Source organism: Pempheris klunzingeri, chromosome 23 (genome assembly GCF_042242105.1).
Source record: "Pempheris klunzingeri isolate RE-2024b chromosome 23, fPemKlu1.hap1, whole genome shotgun sequence".
Taxonomy (NCBI): Eukaryota; Metazoa; Chordata; class Actinopteri; order Acropomatiformes; family Pempheridae; genus Pempheris; species Pempheris klunzingeri.
This window is the reverse complement of record NC_092034.1, coordinates 18,140,433-18,168,311: the sequence shown is the minus strand read 5'-3', so window position 1 is coordinate 18,168,311 and position 27,879 is coordinate 18,140,433. Positions and strand designations below refer to the sequence as shown.

General features: G+C 41.2%; 1 protein-coding gene across 2 annotated transcripts; it reads left to right on the top strand.

The window, feature by feature from the left end:
* On the top strand, positions 1-27,879 carry senp3b (SUMO specific peptidase 3b). 2 transcript variants are annotated; one of them, XM_070855025.1, is made up of 12 exons: positions 1-213; positions 2,575-2,700; positions 3,936-4,661; positions 7,478-7,591; positions 8,040-8,151; positions 10,157-10,304; positions 11,058-11,105; positions 19,163-19,240; positions 23,466-23,603; positions 25,561-25,644; positions 25,763-25,813; positions 26,319-27,879. In XM_070855025.1, exons 2-12 carry the CDS (start codon positions 2,613-2,615, stop codon positions 26,427-26,429), a joined length of 1,698 nt encoding a protein of 565 aa, XP_070711126.1. In that variant the 5' UTR covers positions 1-213; positions 2,575-2,612; the 3' UTR covers positions 26,430-27,879. The 2 variants fall into 2 exon arrangements, with proteins under 2 accessions (XP_070711126.1, XP_070711127.1); XM_070855026.1 differs by having other exon boundaries at positions 1-242.

The following is a 27,879-nucleotide window of genomic DNA, read 5'->3' as shown; positions in this document are numbered from 1 at the left end:
GTTAAGTATTTGCGCTTTTAGCTGAACCGGAAGACCTTAAAGCAATCAAAGTTCACACGGAGGTGTCATCTGGCTGCTCCACACCTGACTTCATTGAATGAGGTTCAACACCACTTAGCATTTGTTTTGGTTCGATAACCACACGAAATTAAACACACCAACTTTCAGTCGGAAGCAGCTGGACACACATTCATATAAATCTGCAGGTTAACGGTAAGCATACAGCTGCAGGGCCTATCTGTGTAAGTAATACAGGACACCGGGCGTATTATTTTGTTGTTGCTAACATGGTATCTGCCTATCCGAAGCTTTGCTAGCTAATGACAACATGGCTAACTAGCTAATATTTTAGCACGGATGGACAACGGATTATTGAAGAACTCGGATAGTTCTGAGTCGCGGTGCAGTGTCTTCGGTAACCTATAGTTGCATACGAAACAAGGTTTCCATTAATAGTGGATTTAGTTTCGGATTTGGTGTGTGAAACCACGACGGTGTTGCTGCTAACGCTGCGCTAAACACTCACAAGCTAGCACGGTTATGACTATTTCCTGCACCGGAAAGATTTGTTCTCTTAGTAGAGCGGTTTTTCTCAAAGAACCCCTCCTACACGAGACACAGGCCCATCAAATTATTCTGCAGTAGCAATGCTCTTCCACCTAGCAGCTCAGTTATTCTCGTAGCTGTGCGTTGTTATAGTAAATCCGCTCATTTTGCATGGCTAGTTAAACTACATGTGAGCTCTCCGACCGGGTGCACATGCTAACTAGAATCCCGGTGTAAACACAACAGTTCTTTTCCCCTTTATGAATTATCTCATGTTCCGGTCACAGGTCAGTATTACTTCCTTGTTGCTTGTTGGCATTGAATGGAAAACTTCTAGTTCAGTGTGTAGCCCGGTAGGGATGAGCACCCTGCTAGCTGATATCCAGCAGCAGCTGCTGGTCGTAAGTGAGAAGATACATGCCTGCTGTGATATAAGTGCTTAAATAATTTCCACACACTGTACTCACCCCACTCAGAAGTTTAATCACAATATGATATATCAGTTTCTTGGACAACAAATTTCAGAATGTCTGCAACAACACAAATCAATAATTTCAAATCAATTCGACTCATTAAACTTGACGTTTAAGGTTGAAATATTGTTCTAACCCTCAAAACCTGATAGTACTGCATTTCTGAGTGTTGTGGTGTTATTAATGAGTGGAACAATAGAAAAAGAGTGAAAGAGTTGAGCCCAGGAGCCTGTATACCTTAATATACAGGCCCAGTCCGCTTTTTATTTATTATTATTACGTAGCTATTTTTTTAAATTAATTTTTGTCTTTTCTACTTACACAAAAGTTTTTTTATGTCACTGAAAATGAATTTATTGTAAAACTCATCCCAAGGTGAAGATATTCAGGAACTCAGTTTTCAGTGTTGATGTGTAGGCCATGGACTGTTTAGAATAAGTGGACGTAGCCATTGGGACGCCATTCTTTGGTTTTGTTTACTACTGTTTTGAAGCATGGACTTTAGCATTTTCTAAATCTCCATCTTGTTGTAACTGCTTTCGCTATCCTGATTTAGGAGCCATGCTTACTTGGTTTTTCCTTCTGCCTAGACATAACCCTCAGACCCAGAAGCCATGTCCACTTGTTTTGTACAGTCTATGGTGTAGACAGACAACATACACATTGGGAGTCAAGGTACAGTTTGTGCCAGTGTCTTTGTTTATATCATGAGGGGACATTTCCATGCCAACATAGCTTTCAATATATTTTCGCATACATGTACAGTTACTCTTCCACTACATTCAAGAGCAGAGGCATCAAAATTGGCTACGACATTACCGGTCATTGCCACATAATCTAACGTTCCTACGACACAGACCCTGCTGCCAGTGTTGCAGGTTTTGGACGACATCCACTCAGGCCTCCAGTTGCTGGGACAACGACGACAACAAAGTGGTTGTTGTAGTAGTTTTTGAGTAAACTGCTTCTCATGCAGAGAGGGGTAGAAAAATGTGAAGAGATCAACTGTCAGTGCTGTTAAAAAAGTTGTGTGTGCACTCCACTTTTTGGCAGATGAAATGATCACTAGCATGTTTTGAATTGAAACTGTGTCAAGTGCTAAGAATACTAAAGTGGGCGGAATTCTTTTTTTAAAGACAGAAAAACTCCTTCAAGAATACCAGTGTACATGTGGAATTGACATCACTCGCCTCCTGAAGCCTCTGTGACTGTAACAATGTCATACCATGGGAATTTCAAAGTAGAGGTGCATCTTAAAGATGACAACATTGATCAGTGATTTCACTTTGAATTCATGCATTTAGAATGTAAATCATTGAATTGACATAGTGATACTGTCATAGTCTGCTTTTTTATGATGATTTCCACCTGACCATATGTTTTATCAAGTGATCGTTTGTTAAATCAGGGATTCATGGTACAGAAATTTGGTGATTACACATCATAGATGTCGTCAATGTGAGTGTTGAGTGAGTGAGGAGCATAGTTTTCTCAAACTGATCTTTAAGCAGATGGTATGGTTGCACCATCACTGTAGACTGTTTGTTGTTTGTAGGTGACGAGCTGGCGCAGGTCGTGGGTTGTCCGTGGATAATGCGAGACAGTGGCGGTAGCCTGGCCCAGAACCGCTGGCAGGGAGACCTCGGTCTGACTGCTGTGGGGCAGGACGACACAGGAGGAGGTTGGCATCTTATCTTATGTTATGTTAATTCAATTCAATTCAATTCAATTCAATTTTATTTGTATAGCCCAATATCACAACAGAGTGTCTCATAGTGCTTTACAAAGTTCACTGAAATAAACAAGTGTAAGCGAACAAACAATCTAATAAAGAGTCCAGCAATAACATAATATGTTTCCACTCTAGTTAGGTATGTATTATGAATGAATGATGTTGCAGGTGCTGATATTATGCACCTGGTTGTAAGTGATACTTATCTTACTTTTAATAGCAAATTGTCTCGATGGTGCAGGCCTAGGAAGGAAAAAGAGAGAGTAAAGAAAATGTTACATCAGCTACAAATGCTTATTATTATTAATTATTAATTACTGATTAATCCACAGATTATATTCTTTATTATTATGTCCTAAAGATGATATCCTCAAATTGCTTGTTTGGCATGCTTGAAAAAAATCACTTAAATGATTGTCAAAAGGTTTTGATAATAGTTGTGAAACAGTACAGAAAAATTATGGTTCTTTATGTAGGTTGGTTTTTAAACCACACTTTGGGATGTTTTCAGTACAGTGGGGAAAAAAGAAACAAAACTCTATTTTCCTTGTACCAGTGATGTTCACATTTGCATCATCTCTCTGTGGTGTGCGCATGTGCAGTGGTTAAACCGGGGCTGAATTCATTTTGTGTGCTGAACTAAAAAAGCCAAGGCAGAAATTTTCAGCCCGATCATGTGTACCAGTATACCCCTATTTGAAAATGATACGATAAAATGATTTTTCATTAACATGGTTTTTCTGTCTGTCCGTTAATTGATTAATGGAAAAAAAGAAGCAAATAATGCTGACACACCCACTTCGCTAAGTTAAAGTGAGAAAGGATATAATCAGTATAAGGGTTTGATAACATTCAAACTGTCCAAATCCAATATCAAATCTAATAAGGATTATTTTTCAGAATTTTCAATCAATCAATCAATCAGTGACAGAATAATAATCTACACTTATTTTCATATTTTGTTATTTAAGTAATTTTACAAGCATGTCAAGCATTTCCCTGCACCTCTTTTTCAGTTATGATGATTTGCGCTTTGCACTTATTTCATGAGCTTTCTGCTCTGGGATGTCAAAGCCCAACATTTTTAACTCAGCACAGTACACAGTATCACAGTAGTGAAATTAACTCTACTAGTATTTAGTGGAAATGAACAACCATTAATCACTGCTCATGTTTGTGCTTAGGTGGGATTCCTGGAGACCACCTCATAGTCCCAGTGTCAGGCCACAGTGTACCCAGCCCCATGCACCTCAGACTGGGGCAGAAAGAAAAGGTGTGGACAGGCGAGTATGTAGAGGAGGAGGAAGAGGAGGAGGAGGAGGAGGAGGAGGATGGGATGGGTAGGATTGAGGCAATTGGGGATGAGGGGGAAGAAAACAATCTGGATGGGCAGAACGAGGGCAAGTTTGCGGGTAAAGGTTGGGATAGCGACGATGAGGAGGAAGACGAAGAGGAGGAGGGAGAGGAAGGAGACCAGGCGGAGGTGGAGTGGAAGATCCCAGACTTTCTCTCCCGACCCACCCAGCACACTCATTCACAACAACACCAACATTATGGACCACAACAGAAGGCAGAAGAAGGTGGTGATGTCACTGTAGAGGATACTGTCTCCCAGGCCGAAGCAGGGGACTTGTTCAGGCCCCACCTTAGCAGGTACAGGGCTCTGAGGAGGCTCAGGCGCTGGCAGCGCTTACGATCCCGTGGAGGCCTTGGATTTCGGCTCAGCCAGCACTGGAAGAGCTGGCGCCAGCGGGCCCAATGGGTTTCCTCTCAAGGGCACCGATGGAGTCGGAGAAGCCAAAAATACAGTCTGTACGGCAAGCAAAGGAGAATAAGAAGGTATCAGCGATCACCATACACCGATGGAGAAGATGACAGCAACGATGAGAGATTCACAGAATCTAAGAGAGGTACTGACATACATTACATTTACTTTTAAAGACGACTAGTTGATGTGGACAGAATTTAAAAAAAAAATGGCACTGTTCTATTTTTGTTCTTATCTTTTGGATCTTTTCTCAGTGACTAGAGTGTATTGACCAGGAAGTGATCGTCTGTGACACAGGTTATTGGTGCAGCATGTTCAGTATCACAAGTTTCCAGCAGAATAGTGTAGCCAGAAAAAGAGCATTATCACTGGAGACATTGCCAATGTTTCATCAGCAAATGTGCTCTGTACACTCGAGACTGTCGTTTTTTTCCCATTCGAAAGATTGGGTGCCAACTTGAGTGAAAGATTTCCAAATGTGGCATCAGGTCATCGTCAGACACCACTGTCTTTGCCCAAGCACTGGAAGCACAGAACTACTGTTTTTGACTTTTACGCACTTTTTTGTTTGCTATATAAATAGTCTGCATGGTTGTGTTTTTTGTGTTTGGTACCAAGTTGCTAGCATCAAACATGACATCTTCACTGCTCTGTCTTGCAACTCAGAGAATTTTAAATCAAATGTTTGAGTTGAACCTTTTCCATTATCCGGAGAGACTAGTCTTGTCCCAAAGGGGTCTATCTTTATGTGCTGCAGTTGCTCCACATATGGCTCCAGACTGCAACCATTTTTGGACACAATACTACAAAATTGTATAACTAGGAGCACCAATGCGACTTGCTTGAAAATAAAATGACTTGATTTTAGCCGTTCATTTTCATAATAAATGAATATACACTACTCACAAAAAGTTAGGGATATTTGACTTTCGGGTGAAATATATGGAAAATGTAAAAAGTGAACGCTACAGTGATATTATATCATGAAAGTAGGGCATTTAAGTAGAAGCATGCAATGGTAATTTTATTCATCTTAAACAATTTATTGAAAGAAAATCTAACAGTGGTGGGTATACCACAACAAAACATTTTTTAATGTCTCAATTAATTGGGATGTGGCCAAAGGACGTCCACTCCTCTCCTTTCTGTGACTCTTCCAGTCACTCTGTATCACTGTTACAACCTCCTGATGACACTCTGTGACCCTCTAAGCTCAGTGAACACCTCCGTCTGAGGATTTCCTGTTTGAAGCCTCCAGTGTTGAGGTGCTACTGATCAACTGTTAGGTGTCGTCTTGGTCTCATGATGTCAGAATGTGAACAGTATGATGAGGAGGACTGTTTAAATACCAATTCTAACTGAACCAGGAAATGTATTGGTCGATTCATGGATCCAACCTGTTGTGAATTTTGCTGTTAAGCTTCTTGTTAGAGAACAGCAACTTGTGCAAAAAGTACTGAGACACTGAACAGTTGGACATGTGCATTCAAAGGTTTAGAGAAGGTCACATTAAGTTCACCTGGAAAGGTTAGAATGCATTTTAGGTTCATCCTGAAATTTCACCTGAAAGCCGAATATCCCTAACTTTTTGTGAGTAGTGTATATAGATATTAAGAAATACATTTGACATCTAAGGTTGAAATTATGTCCCTTGATTTCACATAGTAGGTTTACTGTGTGTCTGCATGTTGTGTTATTTTCACGTGAACAGGAAAAAAAAGGTGTATATCTGAATGGCAGAATCTCATTCACCTCAGAAAACCTTAATCACACATAAGTCAGCATGATATGTTGTAGAGTTTAGTGTAAGTCATTCTTTAATACTGTGTGGTTATGTAGTAACATTTATACCCACTGTTCGTGAACTTCATTCATCCTATGTCAGTCGTCTATGTTTTGATGGATGGATAGGTAGACATAATTATTAATTTTTGTCAATATAGATGTGTTTATTTTGGAGTTGCTTGATAAGCAATTTAATGGGCATTGTATTAGTGTGGAACTGCAAATGTTACACTGTAGAGTTCCATATTGTCAGACCTACCTCTCAGTTGTTCATAGCCAAACATGCAGTACCTAGCAGTTTAAAACTGTTCCATCTTGGATCTTGTTATTAATTATATCTTCCGCTATGGATACACTACTGTCTTTCAAAATCCAGTTGAAGCCTAAGTAAGCCTGATAGGGTCGGCCTTCTTCTTTTTTGAGAAATAGATCAGGTTTCACAAGGTAAGTGTTTATGCCAGTGTCATATCAAGTAGAGTCACTCTCAAGTTCAATCAATTCGACCAGTGTTATTCATGAAGACTTTTTAAAGTTATTGGACAACTTCTTTATTGGTGACAACAACACAATTCACGCACAACAATGGTTACGGTTTATTTAAAAAAAAACATCAACTGAGAAAGAAAATATTTAACATGAACCCTGTCTGTGCCTTTCACCCCTAAGCCCCTTGGCCCTTACTGACGATGTAAATCTTTAGAAATAGTTCACGAAGGTATAGTTTTATTGTTAAAACAGCTGGACACTGTGGGTTTTATCAAATTTAGCTCCAAACGAGGAAATGTTGCATTTGTTGGCGACTATTTTAAGCAGTGGGTAAATCCACATTTCATGCATTGGTGAGCATTTCCAGCAGCTGGAGGCTGTATGGGGGATTGAGTCAATAAACTACAGTGAGTGTGGCCATGGTAATGAAGGAACATGTCACCCTCTGCAAAAGTGTGGCTCAGTGATATATGTTCAGTAGTTTTGGACACAGTTGAGCAACAATTAAGCCCCAAAGCACAGAGGAAAAAGGTACGCGATCGATACACTCGATACTGGGATACATTCATTTTTGGTTTGGTCTGCACATTTAAAATTTGTTTCAAGAATACTGCAACCCTATTATATCAAAGTAAAATGACACTGGCAAACTTCTGTGTGTGTATTTTTGCTTGTTTTCTCTGGCAGATACACAGATAAATGGCTGCTCTTCAGATGAACAAGAGGACAGAGGGAGACGGGAAGTGGAACACAAACCAGTGGAGCTGGCTCTTACTGAGGAGCACATGAGTTGCGTCACTGGTAAGGATCAAAGACTCAGGATATTGGTTAATGTTCGCTGTCGCTTGGATAAATATAATGCTGCTTTTTATAGTAGGTCAGATAATTTTTTTTCCCAATTAGCATTTTCAGATCCTTTGTCATACCTTTGCCATTCACTCTAATCTAAAGCTGTAGCTTCACAAACCGTTTCCTTTGCCAAGTCTGCTGTTTTTGGTCCTTTTTGTTTGCTTGTTCTCACATTGATTTGTTGGAATGTTCAGCCAAGACTCAAGCTACAAGTTATTAGTGTTTGTTGTGGATCCATATCAGCTGCAAGATAAATGGCACCTTTTGACATTTGCTTAAATTGCATATAAAACATATAAGAATATTAAAATAAAAGACTTGGTCTTCTGGAATGTATGTTTGTCCAGCATGTTGTGAAAATAATGGTTCAACTATAATGTGGCTTTTTTTCTGTCTTGAGGTATACTTGAAGAGTCTCTACAGCAGTATGGCAGTTTGATCCCTATCCATGTGGATGACATCGTGGAGAAGCTTCAGGACATCTTCAGTGAGAGCTTTTCACAGCCACACAGGTCAGACACAGTGTTGGGTCTGCTGTTTACATAGGAGGGATAAAATGGTTTACCAAGGGTTTGCAACGGTTTGGTAGCAGTTCTTGTTTTTATTGGGTTTTATCTCCCTGTAAAGCACTTTGAATTCCCTTGTGTCTGACTGGAGCCTTGCCATTGTGGGGATTGCAGTCGTGGGCATACAGCATGAACAAGAGCAGGCTTGAGCACACAGCCGTGGGAGACTGGTGTTCAACACTAGAGTGGAGGAGGTGTGACCACCAGTTGGGGCTATTTGGAGTCTGTTTATGAGGAACTGTGTACAGTTTCATGGGAGACATTGCGTTGAATGCTGAGCTAAAATCAGCAAAGACTGAGGGGAGGGCAATGGAGCTGGCATCCTATGAGGATCTGTTGGCTCTGAATGTGACCTAGTGAGGGCCCTGTTGTGGAGAAATGAATCCATGCTGTTCCGGATTTGTTTACTTTATGAATGTCCTTTTCAGGACTGAAACATTGCAATTTAGCTGCTCATTCCAACAGAAACCTGGCCCTAGTGGCAGAGCTGACATCAGCACACATTAGCTAGCCTAGTTTAAATCAACAAAATTACCAATAGCCATCGTCTTTGCTACCAGTTTAGATTGTACAAATTAGAAAAATAACAGCTTCAATCACTCGTAATGGTGGCATCCAATTACCTAATGTTAACTTTATAGCTCCCTCAAACAATATATAACGCAGGTAAGCATAACTGAGCTGAACCTGTCTAAAGCCAGATTTATACTTCTGTGTTGACTCAGAGCCCACAATGAAGATTTAACGCAGAAGTGTAAATCAGACTTAATTTGTTTGCGTTGTGTTTCGGCTGTGACCCAATTATGTTTCATCCTCTGTGCGGCTTCATACAGGAGCATTTCAGAGGCAGAGCGTTTTGCCTGCCTGATTAATTGACTGATTAATTTTTTCTTGATTTCCTGGCTTTCCAGCTACCAACGTAGTGCCCTAAAAGCCTCAGCTCACCAAAATCACCCCTAAAATGGAAAAACTCTCAACGGTTAGGGGGGCAAACTTGTTGCCTTTTGGTGAAATTTGCTGTGTTGAATCCAAAATGGGTAATTTGTGACTGGGATTCAGGTAGATCTGAGAGTCTTTGAAAGTGTGAAACGGGGCTTTTGCATCTTTATCACTGTTTTTGCACCTCTGACAGTGGGTATCAGCAGGATATGTGCGAGACAAGAGCTTCCACACCAGTAAAGTAAAGGTGAAACTCATGCTCAAAGCATCCAGAAATTACAGAGGAAAGAAAAAGAACAGTATTGGGAGCACTGCTTCTGTCCACTACACCCACCAGTGGCCTCGAATGCAAAAAAGAGGGAATTTTAAAGAGGGGGAAAAAAGATGCCTTTATCTGTAGCCATCCACCTAAGTTTTGGGTCTTGGTGTATTGATTTCTGATGTCTGTCAAAGAGCTTTACAAATGTGACTCTGTTGCCAATCATTTTTGTATGAACACTTAATTGACTCTCAAGAATTCTTAGCATTTTTATGATACGCTGACTCCACCGCCACCCTGAGGTTATAATTTCCATGTGTCCATCTTGGTTCTTGACAAGAAAAAGCACTTGTTGGTTTACAGATGAGAGTGGATGAGCCAGTGTTAAGCTGTACAGGAGAATCTTTAGAAGTCATGTGAATCCCTAAAAATCCTTCGCTTATTTTCTCCAGTCTTAGTGCAATGCAAAGGAGGAATAAAATATCCCTGGAAAGCCACAATAATCATCAGACACCAGCCCCTATAACTATTCATTTGTGCTTAATGCATACAGTGTGATTATCCAGAAAAATGTCTGATAGTAGAACTCTATATTTATCTAATAATTTATGGCATTCCAAAAGAAATGTATGACATTTGTTGAGGGGTTCAGATGGTTGTTAGTGATATTTTACACTCCTGGAGTGATGCTCTGTAGCTAAATTGCAAAGTAAACAGCTTACTAATAATTGTGTTTTATTTTTTCCTCATTAGGAAAGCAGTGGTCCAGCACCTAATACAATCCTTCCAGCGTTCATCAGGATCAGTCTTGGCTAAAACATTCAGGGTCAACTACAAACGCCATGTCCTGACCATGGATGACCTGGGCACTCTGTATGGACAGAACTGGCTCAATGACCAGGTACAACAGAAGAAGCTTTTAACACTAAATGCTTAACGCAATGTTATTCATGGCACTTTGACATGTCATAGTACAAAGGAAAACAAAATTCATTAACAGTGGCTTATTTTGGTGTCCCAGTAAGCCTAAATAAACAATACCAGGACTTGGAGTTAAAGATAATTGTCAGAGAATTGTCTGACCATCCATCAACCGGAAGGTTGCTGGTTCGATCCCCGGCTCCTATGAGCATGCCAAAGTGTCCTTGGGCAAGACACTGAACACCAGTGTGCTCCTGAAGCAGCTTCAGTGTGTGAATGAGAGTGAAAGAATAGTCTCCTCCTGAATTAATGATGTGTGAATGGGTGAATGAGGAGGTGATGTAGAAGTGCTTTGAGTAGTCGGAATGACTAGAAAGGTGCTGTATACTTTTTGACTTTTCAGGGGAAAGACGACACAGTTCCCTAAAAACGGGTTTACTTGATGAAGTAGCTGTTCTGACACTATCCCCTAACACGCAAATTGAAAATAGACACAGCAGCAGTTCCTCTTTATCCTGCTAAGATCAATACAGTTGTCACTTTCTGCCTAGTATGTTCAGGCTCTACAAATACAGGGAAGATTCTCAGATGTTCTTTTGAACCGATAAATTGACTAAATGGGTTATTACCAACTTTTGTAATCACTGCTTATTGATCAGTATATTTACTTTGTCATTTACAAGTTGTGGCTGTACATTTGACATCTACCTTTTGTTATTATTGTTTTATTCAGGTCATGAACATGTATGGTGACCTGGTCATGGACTCTGTGCCAGAGAAGGTAAGAAAATGGTCTTTAAAGGGTTTTTCATTTTAGGGGTGACTTTGGTCTGTTTACTCAAAGTTCAGTCAACTCATCATGTGGAGTGCTGCACTTGTGAAGACAGTTGTATGGAAATCTCCCTTCAGAGCTGCCAAGTCTGAAAAAATTATTACAGAGCTTGACCCATACTAGCGGCTATAGTCCGATTAAAGTAGCAACCACACTGTTTGACTTATGATCGTCATATAACTTTGACTGCACAGGGCACTGTGGATTTAGTGAAAACTCCTGAGTTTGTTGACCATGATATGAGGGAAAGCCTGGGTTTACCCTTCCACAAAGAGAGGTCACCAGCACTGGGTCATTTACCATGGTAACCGACTCTGTGGACCTAGCCTGCTGACTGGCTGGTTTTCTTTAACAAATGCTCCAATTCAACACAATATGCCACTTTCAATGGCTACTGCAGTCTCAAAATTGTGACGACCACTCTAGTATCTTCCAGGATTTCTCTGAAGCCTTGGTGGACTTTGAGGTATGTTTGGGATCATTGTCCTGTTGGAAGGTCCAGTGACACCCAAGCTTCAGCTTCCTCACAGGTGTAATGACGTTTTCTCCAAGGATTTTCTGATTACTTGATTGAATCCGTCTTACCCTCCAAACATTGCAGGTTTCCAGTGCCAGAAGAAGAAAAGCAAAAAGAAGAGCATCACCGCCATGCTTCACTGTAGGCAGGGCGTTCTTTTCAGCATATGCCTCATTCATCCTCCTCCAGACATACCGCTGATCCATACACACGAAAAGTTCTAGTTTTATTTCATCTCTCAACAGAAAAAAAAACTTCTGTAGCTGATTTATATGGTTTCAAGCATATTGGAGCCAACTTGTCTTGTTCTTGTGGTTCAGTAGTGGTGTACGTCTTGGATTTCAGGCATGGAGGCCTTCACAGTGTTTAGTATGCACCTTGCTGTAGAAACTGAGACCTCAGTGCCCGCTGCCACCAAGTCACCTAATTTGCAATGAGGTGCAACTGTACTGAACATCTCACTGTTTTAATCTGCGCTTTGGAGGTTGATGGACCCTCCTGGTAACAACTCTCTAAAATGCCCAGTCATGCTCTTGACAAAAGAATGTGTAAGTTATCTTTTCCATTCATTATTAATACTCATCACTTCAGTATTCATTGCAAACTCAAAATTTCACACAAGAATTCATGGGACTTTAAATGGCGAGAGAACCATGAGCATTGCAGCTGTGCTCCATTAAAGGTTTTGAATGTAATTCCAGGTTCTGGATTGTCACTCTTCTAAAAAATTAGTAACCTGGCTAGCACACAAGTCAAAACAACTTCTCCTTCCGTGAATGGTGATTTACATTATTCACACTTTATTTTATATTGAGAGATATAAAACAGAGATGATTTTTTTGTAAAAAGGGATTTCATAATCATGCCTGTTTTATTATAATATTTTATGTATGTCTGTTAAGACTTTTATATAAAAGAAAACATAAAAATGTTGATAAAAAATCAATTCTGTATACAGTTGTGTTCAAAATAATAGCAGTTTGTTTAAAAAAAGTGAGTAAAGCTCAAAATCCTTATAATAGCTTTTATTTCCATACACGCAAATGCATTGGGAACACTGCACATGTTATTCCAAATCAAAACATGAAGAAAAATGCATCAAATTTGTTTGTTACTTTACAGAAAGTGAAGAAAAAGGAATATTAGGCTGTTCACAAAAATAGCAGTGTCTGCATTTTACTGTACATTTACTGTAAAAACTGAAAAATGCTTTAAGATTGAGCTTTCCTGTGAATCACTGAACTAACATCTGTGTTGCATGGAGTCAACCAACTTCTGACACCTCAGCACATCACATCAGCACAGGACGATTGGACTACATTCTACAATTCCTCTGCATTTCTTGGTTTTGCCTCAGAAACAGCATTTTGATGTCACCCCACAAGTTTTCTATTGGATTAAGGTCCGGGGATTGGGTTGGCCACTACATAACGTTAATGTTGTTGGTCTAGAACCAAGATGCTGCTTGCTTACTGGTGTGTTTGGGGTCGTTGTCTTGTTGAAACACCTATTTCAAGGGCATTTCCTATTCGGCATAAGGCACCATGACCTCTTCAAGTATTTTGATGAATTCAAACTTATCCATGATCCCTGGTATGCGATAAATAGGCCCGACACCATAGTATGAGAAACATCCCCTTATCATGATGCTTGCGCCACCATGCTTCACTGTCTTCACAGTATATTGTGGCTTGAATTCAGTGTTTGGGGTCGCCTGACAAACTGTCTGCGGCCCCTAGACCCAAAAAGAACAATCTTGCTTTCATCAGTCCACAAAATGTCGTGCCATTTCTCTTTAGGCCCGTCAATGTGTTCTTTGGCAAATTGTAACCTCTTCAGCACATGTCGTTTTTGCAACAATGGGATTTTGCGGGGGCTTCTTGCCGATAGCTTCAATCCATCTTTATTTATATAGCGCCAAATCACAACAGCGTTATCTCAAGACGCTTTACATGAAGAGCAGGTCTAGACCAAACTCTTTGATTAGAGAGAGACCCAACGATTCATGAATTCAAAATTAAGGATTCAAGAATTCCCACATGAGCAAGCACCAGATGTTATATTGAGCAACAGTGGCAAGGAAAAACTCCCCTTTAACGGGAAGAAACCTCGAACAGACCCAGGCTCAATGTGGGCGGCTTCTGTAGGGGTCTGCGTTGGGTGGAGGTTGGACAGAGAGAGAGAGAGAGACAGACAACACAAACAGCAACCAACATACTAACAGTGACTATAGCACTAGCAATAGGAATGTGACTAAAAGATTAGCAGTATGATATTATTGAAAAACATGACGAGTGGCCGACGATCCGCAGCAGTGATTCATGAACCAGAGAACCACATCAGCAGGACCAGGACCAGGATCCACAGGAACCTGAGAGATGAGAAAACACAGAAAGGCTCCGGGGAAGATAGCCAGTTATTAGCCAGACATTTGGCTGACATGAGACATAATGATGGAGAGGAAGAGGAAGAGGAGGATAGAGAATAGAGGAGCTCAGTGCACCATAGGAGTCCCCCGGCAGTCTAAGCCTATAGCAGCATAACTAGGGGCTGGTCTACAGCCTGATCCAGCCCTTAAATATATGCCTTGTCAAAAAGGTAGGTTTTTAGTCTACTCTTAAATGTAGAGAGGGTGTCTGCCCCCCGAACCGAAACTGGAAGGAGGTTCCACAGGAGAGGAGCCTGATAGCTGAAGGCTCTGCCTTCTGCACTACTTTAGAGGACTTTAGGAACCACCAGTAGACCTGCATTCTGGGAGCGCAGTGCTCTAGTGGGGTAGTAGGGTACTATGAGCTCTTTAAGATATGATGGGGCCTGACCCTTAAGAGCCTTGTAAGTGAGGAGAAGGATTTTAAACTCTATTCTAGATTTTACTGGAAGCCAGTGAAGAGAAGCCAGTACAGGATAAATATGGTAGGAGCAGCAGCATTCAGGACCAGCTGGAGAGTCCTTAACGACTTATTGGGGCAGCCTGATAATGAGTTACAATAGTCCAACCTAGAAGTGACAAATGCATGGACTAATTTTTTTGCATCATCTGTGGATATGATGGGCCTGATTTTAGCAATATTACGTAGATGGAAAAAGGCAGTTCTAGAAATCTGTTTAATGTGGGAGGTAATCAAAGGTGACTCCCAGATTCCTCACAGTAGAGCTGGAGGCCAGAGTAATGCCATCCAGAGCCGTTATGTTGGTAGAAAAGCTGTCTCTGAGGTGTCTGGGGCCAAGCAAAATAACTTCAGTTTTATCTGAATTTAGCAGCAGAAAGTTGCTGCTCATCCAGGACTTTATGTCCTTAAGGCAGATTTGAAGTTTAGCCAACTGACTGGGTTCATCTGGCTTTATTGATGAATATAATTGTGTATCATCTGCATAACAGTGGAAATTAATGGAGTGCTTCCTGATAATATTACCCAGAGGAAGCATATATAAGATAAAGAGTATTGGTCCAAGCACTGAACCTTGTGGAACTCCATGTCTAACCTTAGTGTGGACAGAGGATTCATTGTTAACATGTACAAACTGAAATCGTTCTGATAAATAGGACTTAAACCAGCTTAATGCAGTTCCTTTTATACCAATGAACTGTTCCAGTCTCTGTAACAGGATGTGATGGTCAATGGTGTCGAAAGCAGCACTCGGGTCTAACAAGACCAGGATAGAGAGAAGTCCTCTGTCTGATGCCATAAGGAGGTGGTTTGTAACCTTCACCAGTGCTGTCTCTGTGCTATGGTTTTTCTCTAAAACCTGACTGAAAATCCTCAAATAGACTATTAGAATTTAGAAAATTACACAGCTGATTAGCTACAACTTTCTCCAGGATCTTGGAGAGAAAGGGAAGGTTGGATATAGGTCTATAGTTAGCTAATACACATGAATCAAGAGTGGGCTTTTTCAGGAGAGGTTTAATTACTGCTACTTTAAAGGGCTGTCGTACATAGCCTGTTAGTAAAGACTGATTTGCCATATCCAGTAAGGACGTGTTTATTAGGGGCAGGACCTCTTTAAGTAGTCCAGTAGGAATGGGGTCTAGGAGACATGTTGACGATCTAGATGAGGAGATTATTGAGGCCAATTCAGCAAGATCAATTGGAGAAAAACAGTCCAAGTACACATCAGGTGTAACAGCTGTGTCTATGGTTCCTAAGTTTGAAGTTGGACCAGACCCTGTTGAGGGCAGGAGGTGCTGAATTTTGTCTCTAATAGTTAGAATTTTATCATTAAAGAAGCTCATGAAGTCGTTACTGCTGAGCTCTAAGGGAACACGAGGATCAATGGAGTTCTGGCTCCTTGTCAGCCTAGCTATTGTGCTAAAAAGAAATCTAGGGTTGCTTTTATTTTCATCTATTAATGAGGAGTAGTAGGCTGCTCTGGCATTACAGAGGGCCTTTCTATAGGTTTTAAGACTATCTTGCCTGATTAAACGGGATTCTTCCAATTTGGTGGCCCGCCATGTCCTTTCTAGCTTTCGTGAATGTTGCTTAAGCTCGCGTGTCTGGGAGTTATACCAGGGAGCTTGTCTCTTTTCTTTAATTCTCTTCTTTTTTAGAGGGGCAATAGAGTCTAGTGTCATTCGCAGTGAACCTGCAGCACTATCGACCAGATAATCAATTTGGGAGGGGCTAAGATTAACATGGGGGTCATCCACAGCACAGGGACACACTGGCTGAAATACTGAAGGAATCACCTCCCTAAATTTGGCAGCAGCACTATCAGATAAGGATCTAGTGAGGACCTCCCTGTCATATAGAGCATAGTCCAGTAACAGGAAATGTTATCAGGTAATGGTCTGATAAAATAGAGTGGGAAGACTGTTAACTGTTCAGTTTCAACACCATGAGCCAAAACAAGGTCAAGAGTGTGGTTAAAACAGTGAGTTGGTTCATTTACACTCTGGGAGAAGCCAATTGAGTCCAAAAGTGAGACAAAGGCAGTGCTGAGACCATCATTATCGAGGGCGGTACACTGTGACAACCAACACTGGTTTTAGAGTTTTCCAGGTTGGGTGTGAAAAACTAAGAACAAGGCTTTCAAAGGAGGTATAATTAAGTTTGGGTCTAGGTTGGACTATTAAACTAGAGTTAAAGATTGCTGCAACTCCACCTCCTTGTCCAGAATCTCTGGGAAATATGAGTATTAGTATGACTGGGAGGAGTGGCCTCATTAAGTGGTCAGATATCAGATCATTTACAGCTTTGGATGGCAGAGATCTGATGTTTAAAAGTCCACATTTCACTCCTGTCCTGTTTCATAGGGCCAATGGTGGTATTAACTCTGATTAAATGTTTAGGCTGAACTCCTCTCCTGTTGGACTTAATAGATCTAAAAGATCTGAGTAGTCGGGGGACAGACACAGTCTCTATGGGATGTTGGGTGGGTGACTGTACTAATGGAGGAGCAGAGAAGTGTGTAAGACTGCAGCTCTGCCTCCTGGTCTCGACTCTGGATTGTCAAGTTTTAGGACTTATAAGCTTCGCCATATTTCTAGATAAGAGCGCAGCTACGTCCAAAGTGGGATGGATGCCGTCTCTTCTATGAGACCAGGTTTTCCCCAGAAAGACTTCCAATTGTCTATGTATCCCACATTGTTAGCTGGGCACCACCTCGACAGCCAGCGGTTAAATGATGACATGCGGCTGTACATGTCATCACTGGTCAGGTTGGGCAGGGGACCAGAGGAAACTACAGAGTCCGACATTGTTTTAGCAAAGTTACACACCGACTCCACATTAATTTTGGTGACCTCCGATTGGCGTAATCGGGTGTCATTAACGCCGACGTGAATTACAATCTTCTTAAATTTACAATTAGCCTTCGCCAGCAGTTTTAAATTTGATTCTATGTTGCCCGCTCTGGCCCCCGGGATGCACTTAACTATGTTCGCCGGTGCCGCTAGCTTCACGTTCCTGACCAGAGTCTGTTTCTCAGCGGGTGTGTCGCTGAGTGGGGAGAAACGGTTGGACACCTGAAGGTGGTGGTGCACTGTGGGCTTCTCCTTTTGGGTTATGTCTATGTATGAAGCCAAGCTTCATATAGGCGTCTTCTAATTGTTACAATACTCACAGGTAACTTTGGACCTTCTTTGTTCTCCCTGGAGCTGATTGGCTGAGTCTTTGCCATTTTGGCTATTGTTTGGCTATTGCTATCTGTTTTCTATTTTCTTCCACGTCTTTCTGGTTTTGGTTGCCATTTCAAAGCATTTGAGATCATTTTAGCTGAGCAGCAAATCATTGCACTTCTTTATATGTTTTCCCCTCTCCAATCAACTTTTTAATTAAAAAGCTGAGTACGCTGTTCTTCTGAACAATGTCTGGAACAATCCATTTTACTCAGATTTTCAGAGATAAATGCCCTATAACCAGCATGTACAATATTTGCTGCCTTTGTTCTTAAAAGGGCCACCTGGTTGACACCTGTTTTTTCACAGAATGAATGACCTCACTAATTGAACTCCACACTATTATTTTGAACAGGCCCCTTTTAATTAATGATTCAATAACACATAATCAACAGCATGCATGTTATGACTGTTGGATCTGTTGGGTTTCTATTACTCTACTACACCTACTAGTTAATTATTTTCCATGTAGAAATATAGTTTTTACCAAAAACAGTGATTGCTCTAGTTAGTGATGTTGGACTGCTATTATTTTGAACACAACTGTATATGTTGATATTTTTACAAGTGTAACCTCTCACTTAAGCTGCATCAGACTGCTCTGCCGGTTATAATGTAGTGAGCTGCTACCCCTGCCATGGGAGGTTATTGAATATTTGACCTACTTCTCACACACCCAACCTAATCACAGTCACGCCACTAATGATTAGCTAGTCCTGATAGACACCACTTCTTAAATTGGGACGGCAATAAATCCATGGCTGCGCTGTGCAAAGGAAGGAAGTGGTGGGTCCGTCCGTTCGGAGAGAAAAATTGGTGCCCGTTTTCTTTGTTCCATGCTCCAAGTTCGTGTTTCACTGAGTGATTATGTCGGGTAGCTCTGCTGTAAACGCCGGATGGATTATCCACAGCAAGTTGCCGGATCGTGGACTTCAGTGCCTCAGTGCTGTAGACAGACCTGACTGACATGACACAGACTGGACTGACTGGACTGTGGTAAAAATCCATGAGAAATATATTTGTTCTTTAAAGTCACTGTGACCTTACAAAATTGTGAGATTGTGAAAATATTTCACATTTGGTTTGATACCAAAGACATAGGTTAAACTGCAAGTAGACTGGTTGGTGTAGGCATGCAACTGTGTGTCTAAATTCTTGTTACTTTTCATTTCAAAATGTTTACCATTAGATATTGATGAACTACAGGTATCTATGGTGACGTTGTGTCATCACACATTTCACAAGACCATGATAATGGCATACTTTGTGACTTATGGTAAAGGTAATACTAGAAGCATCCTCTTTATGACTATTATGACAACTGTTTTGTCATTTACCATAATGTCGACATTTCTCTGTTCTGTTCCTCAGGTTCACTTTTTCAACAGCTTCTTTTATGATAAACTAAGGACAAAAGGCTATGAAGGAGTCAAACGATGGACGAAAAATGTAAGTGGATGTTGGAACCTTCCCACTCTTTGTTGGTCACTGTTGTTAGGCAGGATGTTTTATGTAATGTAGTGTGTTCTGTTTATGAGTTGATAGCTGTTAGCTTTTTCAATTGTTTATATCTTAGAGCAAGTGCAACTTTCCATTCACGCAACAAAGACAGAGGCGTAGTCATAAGGTTGTGCCTGGACTTTACCGTCATTCTCTCTCATGACAATATCAACTCGTGATCACTAATCATTACTGTATACACACTACATGAGAAACAAATCAGACCTCTCAGTGCGCATGTTGGTGTTCTCATAGTGGTTCTGTCTTTCTGATTTTTTTTTTTCTGGAAATGTGATTCAAATCTTCTCCTTTGGCAACTTTTGTAAGGAAATTAATATGTGCATCCATCCATTTTCTGCCACTTATCTGGTTCTCTGACACTGTGGCAGCAGGCTGAGCAAGGCAAGCCAGAGGTCCATCTCCACCATATCTTCCATTCTTCCACAAGGTTATATGGGATAAGCCCTCCCACAGTTTTGGGGCTGGATGTGAATACTTCCACAAAGAGCATCCCGAATGCCTCCACACAGCTCTGATTTTAGGCCTTAGAAAATCTAACCTGTGACAGGAGACTTTGGGCCATCATAGATTCTTTCAGAGAGAGAGCATTCCTATTGAAAATGAATGCAATGAAACAGAGTTTCAGGGATGAAGAGAACTTCATGATGAAGCAGCTAACTTCATTTTCCTGTAACGTTGAGATATGGGGCGGCTGTGGCTCAGAGTTAGTGGGTCGTCCATCAATCTGGTTCGATCCCCGGCTCCTGTGAGTCATGTTAAAGTGTCCTTGGGCAAGACACTGAACCCCAACTTGCTCCTGAAGCGGCGTCAGTGTGTGAAAGAATAGTCTCCTCCAGCTTAGATCCTGTATGAATGATGTGTGAATGGGGATGTGATGTAGTCGTAGTAGTCAAAATGACTAGAAGGGCGCTATACAAATACCAACATATTTACCAAATATGTTGGAGTGGTTTAAGTTGTCATGGATGTAACATTAATATCAGAGCTTTATAATACACCCATAAGTTGTATAGGTAGATTTACCATAAAAGCAGGTGATGAGAGCTTATGTTGAATGTTGCTAGTAGTTTAGCCTCTTCCTAACTATAAAGCTAGCCAAAGGCTAGTGGCTGTGGCTCATTCAAGTTTATGTTTATGTAACATTCTATAATGGCATCAGATTCACAATCACCATTGGGATGACAGAAGCTGCTCACTTCATTGCCTGTAATATCTAAATGTGTTGCAGTGGTTTGTAAGGTTTTAGATGTATGTAGATTTACTAAAAGTGGCTATGTTGAATATTGCTACTACACTGCTCAAAATTACAGGAACACCTAAATCATACATTGGATCTCGATGAACTAAATATTAGAATTCAAAATTTTTACTGTGCACAACCTAACAACGTTCAATGGAAGTCAAAATCACCAACCGACTGAGGGCTGGATTCAAATCACACGGAGAATCAAAGTACCAGGAGGAACCCAGGGCCCACTGCACCAGTGCAAGGCTCTGAGGATTTCATCCTGGTACTTAACAGCAGTCAGGTTACCGTTGGGTAGCATGTGGAGGTCTGTGCGACCCTCCAAGGATATACACTGAATGGGGCGCCAAAGGCAGACCTGCAAATTCTGGTGTTCTCCTGTGAATTACGGAGTGCTCCTCCTGTTCCTTCTCTCACGAAGGAGCAGATAGCTGTCCTGCTGCTGGGGTGATGCCCTTCTACGGCCCTGTTCAGCTCTCCTTGTGTAATGGCCTGTCTCCTGGTATCTCCTCAATGCTCTTGAGCACGTATGGATGTGCCATCCTGGAGGAGCTGGACTGTCTGTGCAGCCTGAATGAGCTGCAGGTTCCACCTCATGCTACCAGTAGTGACAAGGACACTAGCAAAACGCAAAACTAGAGAAGAATCAGTCAGGCAGGATGAGGAGAGAGCAGTTATCTGTAGCCACCACCTGCAAAATCATTCCCCTTTTCTGAGTTGTCTTGCTTTTGCCTCTCTAGTGCACCTGTTGTCACTTTCATTTGCACCAAAACAGGTGAAATGTATTCAGAATTGCTTGTGCATCCTAACTGGACAGATTGATATCCCTGAAGTTTATTTGACTTGGTGTTATAGTGTGATGATTTAGTGTTGCCTTCATTTTTTTGAGGTGTAGTTTAGTCTTCTGCTAACTGTAGTGAAAGGCTGTGGCTGCTTCCAGTTCATGCTTATATAGCTAATGCTATCTTCGAATCATAGTATATCTCAGAAGGTTTTACAGGTCCACATATTTCCAAAGAAATATGAAAGAAGATTGTAATTCTCAGAATTGCCACTATGCAGTGAAATGGCATTGGGATCACAAATACGATTGGTAGAAGCTGTGTATTTCATTTTCCTGTATGTATGAAAGGGGCAGCACGGTTGTGCAGCGGTTAGCACTGTTGCCTCACTGCAAGTGTGTGGAGTTTGCATGAGTTCTCTCCAGGCAGCCCGGCTTCCCCCCACCTCCTTGGTTATTCTAAATTGCCAAAAGTGTGAGCATGAACGGTTGTCTGTCTCTATATGTTGGCTCTGTGATTGACTGATGGATTACTGCCTTCATCCGTACTGCTTTATCTGAAATGACCTGCTTCAGCCTTAAGTTTTTGGTTGGGAATCATAGGCCAAACTCTCTACAGATTTAGGAGTTGTGGGTTTTTGTAGGTCGTAGCTAACCATGGAGTTAGACTATATTGGGACTGTATTCAGCTACTGGTAAATGTTTACCTGGAAATGGAGCTCTGCTTGGCTCTTGGGGAGCTGTAGCTTGCACTGACTGTTTATGACTCCACACTAATGGCCAATGGTCTTTTTGCTTTGACTGCATCTTGTGGCTTGATGCGTCTGTACTGGCACTGAGATTAGCCTTGATGGATGTAGGGTCATACAGACAGATAGAACCAAAAACTCAAGGAAATAATGGAGCTGTGAGTTGTGTAAGTACATTAACTGCAGCTAGTAGACTAACATCAAGTTACATGGGAAGATGTGTAATCTAGAACTGGGGGTTTTCACCCTGTTATCCTAGCCTCTTACTTACCGAGCAAGTTCTCTACTGTTGTGCTTAGTTGTGCGTTTTTTCCAGCACACAACACACAGGCTATGCTCATCGAATACTCTGCCAGCTGTCTAGGGCTGGGCAATATGGACTAGAAATAACAGCTCGATGTTTTTATGGGGTGATATGACATGTATATTTCCATCTACACATTTTCCAACTGTAAGCCTATAAAAGGTAAACACAATTTTAGACAATTCTATTCGATAGCTATATTAATTGAATTATATTATTGTATTTGGCTGGTGACCAGTCCAGGGTGACCCCGCCTCTCGCCTGAAGTCAGCTGGGATTGGCTCCTGCTCACCCGCTACACTCACAGATAAGCGGTATAGATGATGGATGGATGGCTGGATATTATTGTATTTTTCAGTGGGAGTAGTAACTAAACAGTGAGCTATCTTGGCACCACCGGAGGAGTTTAATTGAGTACATTTACTCGTGTACTTTGTTGGAGGGTTTCCATCTTTTGCAATTTTATGTTTACTCCATCTATGGGGGAACTATTATTCTTTCTACTCCACTACATCTGTCTGACAGCTTTATTTACTTTTTAGATTACAGTTTCATCCTCTTCCTGCCCAGGGAAAGCCATGGATCAGTGATGACCCATATAGTAATGCATTGATGTTGATCTTGAATATTTGTGATAAACTAAAGGATAAAGTGTTACTTTATGGGTTGAGAACATTCTCCTTTTTCTTAAGCAAAAGTTATTACAAATTTTTTTTTACAGAAACTCTTGGATCAGCTGAGAAATGCATCGTCACAAAGCTGAAAAGAGGCAGGTTTTTCTGATCAGAGGTACAGGGTTGTCACAGGATAGGGACACTACAAACACGATGATCTTATAGACCATGATGCCTTTCTATAGATGAAATTACCCAATGGCTGACTGTAAAGCAATCAGAATTAACGCAACCATAAGCATCTGCAGCAGTAAAATGCAACATGTGCATTAAAGCAGCAGTAATGTTCATCCAAAAACATCAGATATAAGAGGAAAACACAGACAGGGACCATTTTATTGCACAGTAACTGCTGTAAGTAAATTTCCCTTCCTCTCCTCACCATACTTCTTCTATCAGGTTGACATCTTTCAGAAGGCTCTCTTGTTGATCCCCATCCACCTGGAAGTCCACTGGTCACTGGTCAGTGTTGACATTCCTCGCCGAGCCATCACTTACTTTGACTCTCAGCGGACCCTTAACAGACGCTGCCCAAAGGTAGGACTGGACAGCAGAGCCAGGCCCTTATACTAGTGGAAAAAAGAGCAAATGTTAAGGACATTAGAGAGCATCAATGAATGAACTGTTATGGGCAACACCTTAATTCAATTCAATTCAATTTTATTTGTATAGCCCAATATCACAACAGAGTGTCTCATAGTGCTTTACAAAGTTCACTGAAATAAACAAGTGTAAGCGAACAAACAATCTAATAAAGAGTCCAGCAGTCGATGAGGCCAATGGATCAGTCCGAGGCATCACCTGCCCTTTATGACCCTCCTTCTTCGGGAAGGAAAAACTCAAAAAACCCAGTGGGAAAAGAGAAACCTCTGGGAGCACCACAGTGAAGGAGAGATCCAGCTCCCAAGGACGGACAGGCTGTAGCCTTGGACAGACGCACATCCATTGGCTGGTGGAGAACCACATCAGCGGGGCCAGGACCAGGATGCATAGGAACCAGGGAACCACATCAGCAGAACCAGGACCAGGATCCACAGGAACCAGAGAACCACATAAGCGGGACCGGGACCAGGACCCACAGGAACCAGAGAACCACATCAGCAGGGCCAGGACCAGGATCCACAGGATCCAAAGGAACCTGAGAGATGAAAAAGCACAGAAACGCTCCGGGGAAGATAGCAAGTTAGAGGCAGACATTTGGCTGACATGAGACATAACGATGGAGAGGAAGAGGAGGATAGAGAATAGAGGAGCTCAGTGCACCATAGGAGTCCCCCAGCAGTCTTAACATAATACATTGGAAGGGTCTTCAATCGAAACTGTTAATTGTCATTATTTCTAACCATAGTGGGTTCACATGTTTTGTTGTTCTCAAATTTAGTCATTAGTGTCCTTATTTGTGTCATGATGTTGCCAGTTTATTAGGTACACTGAGCTAATGTAGTCTAATGCAGCAGCCCTACAATAAATCCTCTCGTCTTAAAGGTTTAAGTGTTCAGTGTGTACTGAAACTATTTTAGAGCGGTGCAGATTCAATTGTATGGTCATTTTAAACTAAACTAATGTGGATGCATAAGTGTGCACACCCTCTTATAACTGGGGATGTGGCTGTGTTCACAATTAACCAATCACATTCAGAATCATATTAATCGGAGTCTACAGACCTGCCATCATTTAAAGTGCCTCTGATTAACCCCAGATACAGTTCAGCTGTTCTAGTAGCTTTTTCTCACATTTTCTTAGTCACATCTTACAGCAAAAGCCACGGTCCGCGGAGAGCTTCCAAAGTATCAGAGGGATCTCAATGTTAAAAGGTATCAGTCAGCAGAAGGGTACACTTTCCAAGGCATTAGATATGCCATGGAACACAGTGAGAGATCAAGTGGAGAAGATACAGTGACATTAGAACTGGACGTCCCTCCAAAATTGATGAAAAGATGAGAAGAAAACTGGGGTAGGGTGGCAAGACAAAAACAAAAACACTGTACATCACCAAAAGAACACCACACCCACAGTGAAGCATGGTGGAGGCATCAGCTGGAACTGGGGCCTTAGTCAAGGTGGCGGGAATCATGAACAGTTCCAAATACCAGTCAATGTTGGCATAAAACCTTTAGGCTTCTGCTAGAAAGCTGAAGATGAAGAGGAACTTCGTCTTTCAGCATGACAACGACCCAAAGCATACATCCAAATTACCAAAAGAACGGCTTCACCAGGAGAAGATAAAAGTTCTGAAATTATTTATCTTCTTCCCATTTTTTTTACATCTCAAAAACCTGGCATGTTAACAGGGGTGTGTAGACTTTTTATATCTTTTTATAAGACTACAATTCAATTCAACAATGCAGTGGGAATTATTGCAGGGCTGTTGTATATTACAATTAATTTATTTTCTTGATTTTTTTTTTTTTTTTTTTTTTGGAAAATTTGGTAAAATGGAAGTGTTGATCTGTGTTGCTTTGCTTTATCTTTGTACTTTTGTTGTTGTTTTCAGCACATTTTCAAGTATCTGCAAGCGGAGGCCATCAAAAAAGACCAACAGGACTTTCTGACGGGATGGAAAGGCTTTTTCAAAATGGTGAGATGCTTTGTTTGATTTTTGACTCATAAGAATTAAATGTGCAATTTCTGATCACTGGGGGAAAAGTGGGTAGTTGCTCCACAGTTTTGCTAATATTGTGGATTGTATGTTACAGAATGTGGGTCGTCAAAACAACGACAGTGACTGTGGGGCTTTTGTGCTACAGGTGAGTTTCTCAGGTCTTTGTCCATGCGCAGATAAAAGTGAAATCTTGTCATTGTAACTTTACATTCAGATTGATAATCTGTTAGGACTGCATGATTAATTATATCTATAATCACACAATTCAGGCCTGTATGCGATCTCATTTGTGATCTGCTCAGCCACACAAATATTTGTCCGTCCATCCCTAGACAGAGTTCTGAGTCTATGGCTTAGAGACTGTAAGCACTTGCCATACATAATGTGATGCATTTAGCTAACTCAACAAACCTTCATGTGCCCATCTGAGGAGGTAGGCAGTCTGTTAGGAGTGCCATGTTTCTACCATACCAAGTGTTTATGATATAGGCTGGAAACTGCTGTCTAGCAGTAACTTTGTCAGCCAGCAAATATGCAGACCATGTCCCTTAGCACAAAGAAACACAGACCTATTGACTTGTATTGCATGTAATGTGAATGCACTATTACAAATAACAACAACTTGTTTTTTCTAATCCACCATCCTACAGTACTGCAAGTGTCTGGCACTAGGGCAGCCATTCAGCTTTGGCCAGCAGGATATGCCCCGGCTGAGGAGGCAAATGTACAAAGAACTGTGTCACTGCAAGCTCACCCTGTGACCCACCACCCCTACCCCAGCCTGCCATGTCCACCTGCTCCCACTCCCAACCCTAACAAGATGGCGGACAATGACATAACAAGAAGAGGACAAGGGGAGCAAATGATGTACTGGAAAAAGAGAAACTTTTCAAAAACTTTATTTTTCTCTGTCAACATCCAGAGAAGCTACTTCTATTGTAGGTGGTGTCATTGTTTCACTTTGTTTTGTCTCTCATTGCTTCCCTCTTTCCACCCTTTGAAAGCTCTCATTTAATTTCTATGTCATGGTTATTCCTTTGTGGTTGACAGAGGCCAATACTAGCTTCCATTCTGGGAATGTGCTAATCTTCCATCCTATTGTAGTCCACTGTAGTCTGAGTGGGAGCATGAAGAAGAAGATGAAGATATCTAAAGAATCCAGTCTAGATGAAGGATTGGACCGCAGTTAGTCAAACCTGACTACTGCTTTCATGTAACACTGAGGGCAGAGGTAGCGTGGGTGGACAGCAAAATTATTTGAACCAGTCAGTGTAAGCTTGAGGTTAAATAGTACCATTGGTTTTTAATGCCTTCCATCCATCCAGTCCATATAGTATGTTGTGTTCCATTCCAAATGTAACAAGTGTGAAACAGTTGACAACTTTGAAAAATCAAGGAAAAACACCAAACATAAAATGCACCCCCTCATGCTACAGCCAATGTTACATTGACGATACTATCCATCTAGTCAGCACATGATGTTTGCTACTGTAGTGCGACGTGACATTTCCAATGTATGATATTTGTGTAACGGTTTCCTACAAGATGTAAATGGAACGTAGAATGCATAGTTGAGGCTGCCATGTTGACATCAGAAAACGCAGTTCCAGCATGTGAAGAGCCATTCTAGTGCAGTTTTTGCTAAGGGAAATCAGAATTTCCACAACAACCTTGGAACATGCCACACATTGCCCCTTGTGCTGAAAAATTCCTCTGACTCTGTCTCTCTTGCTAGTCATACAAATAGAACATCTTAAAGTGGGAGACTGGATCTGCATCCATAGATCAACGCCCAAACCAGAACTTACTTATTGGCCCAAAGAAAGGGGTATCTTTACATTGCATTTATCTTTTTCTGTGTTTTATCTCTGTCAGTAAATGTGTTGATATGCTTATTGCTTTAAACAAATGGTGTTAAAAGGAGGACTACTAATTTGTGTTATTTTCAAAGTAGGTACAAAAGAGATCCTCTGGTTAGTATTTCTTTGAAAGTTTGAGAGCCATTTTGATGAGGACCACAACTGCTACACAACAGATCCAGTATGTCCACAATGGAGTTACAGTACCCTCGTCTTCTTTTTATAACAAAAGACAAATTTGTTGATAGCTGTGTGTTTTTGATTTTTTTTTTTTTCCAAATGAGTTGATGCAACAGAGTTGACAGTTTTATATCTCTTCTACAATGCATTATGGTTGCTAAAAATAAAAATA

Excerpts from the sequence above, each read along its gene's own strand:
- senp3b (XM_070855025.1), top strand. The coding sequence starts at position 2,613 with ATGCGAGACAGTGGCGGTAGCCTGGCCCAGAACCGCTGGCAGGGAGAC. Across the intron at positions 11,106-19,162 it reads TGGACTCTGTGCCAGAGAAG|GTTCACTTTTTCAACAGCTT; the intron begins GTAAGAAAATGG and ends TCTGTTCCTCAG. Across the intron at positions 25,645-25,762 it reads GGAAAGGCTTTTTCAAAATG|AATGTGGGTCGTCAAAACAA; the intron begins GTGAGATGCTTT and ends TGTATGTTACAG.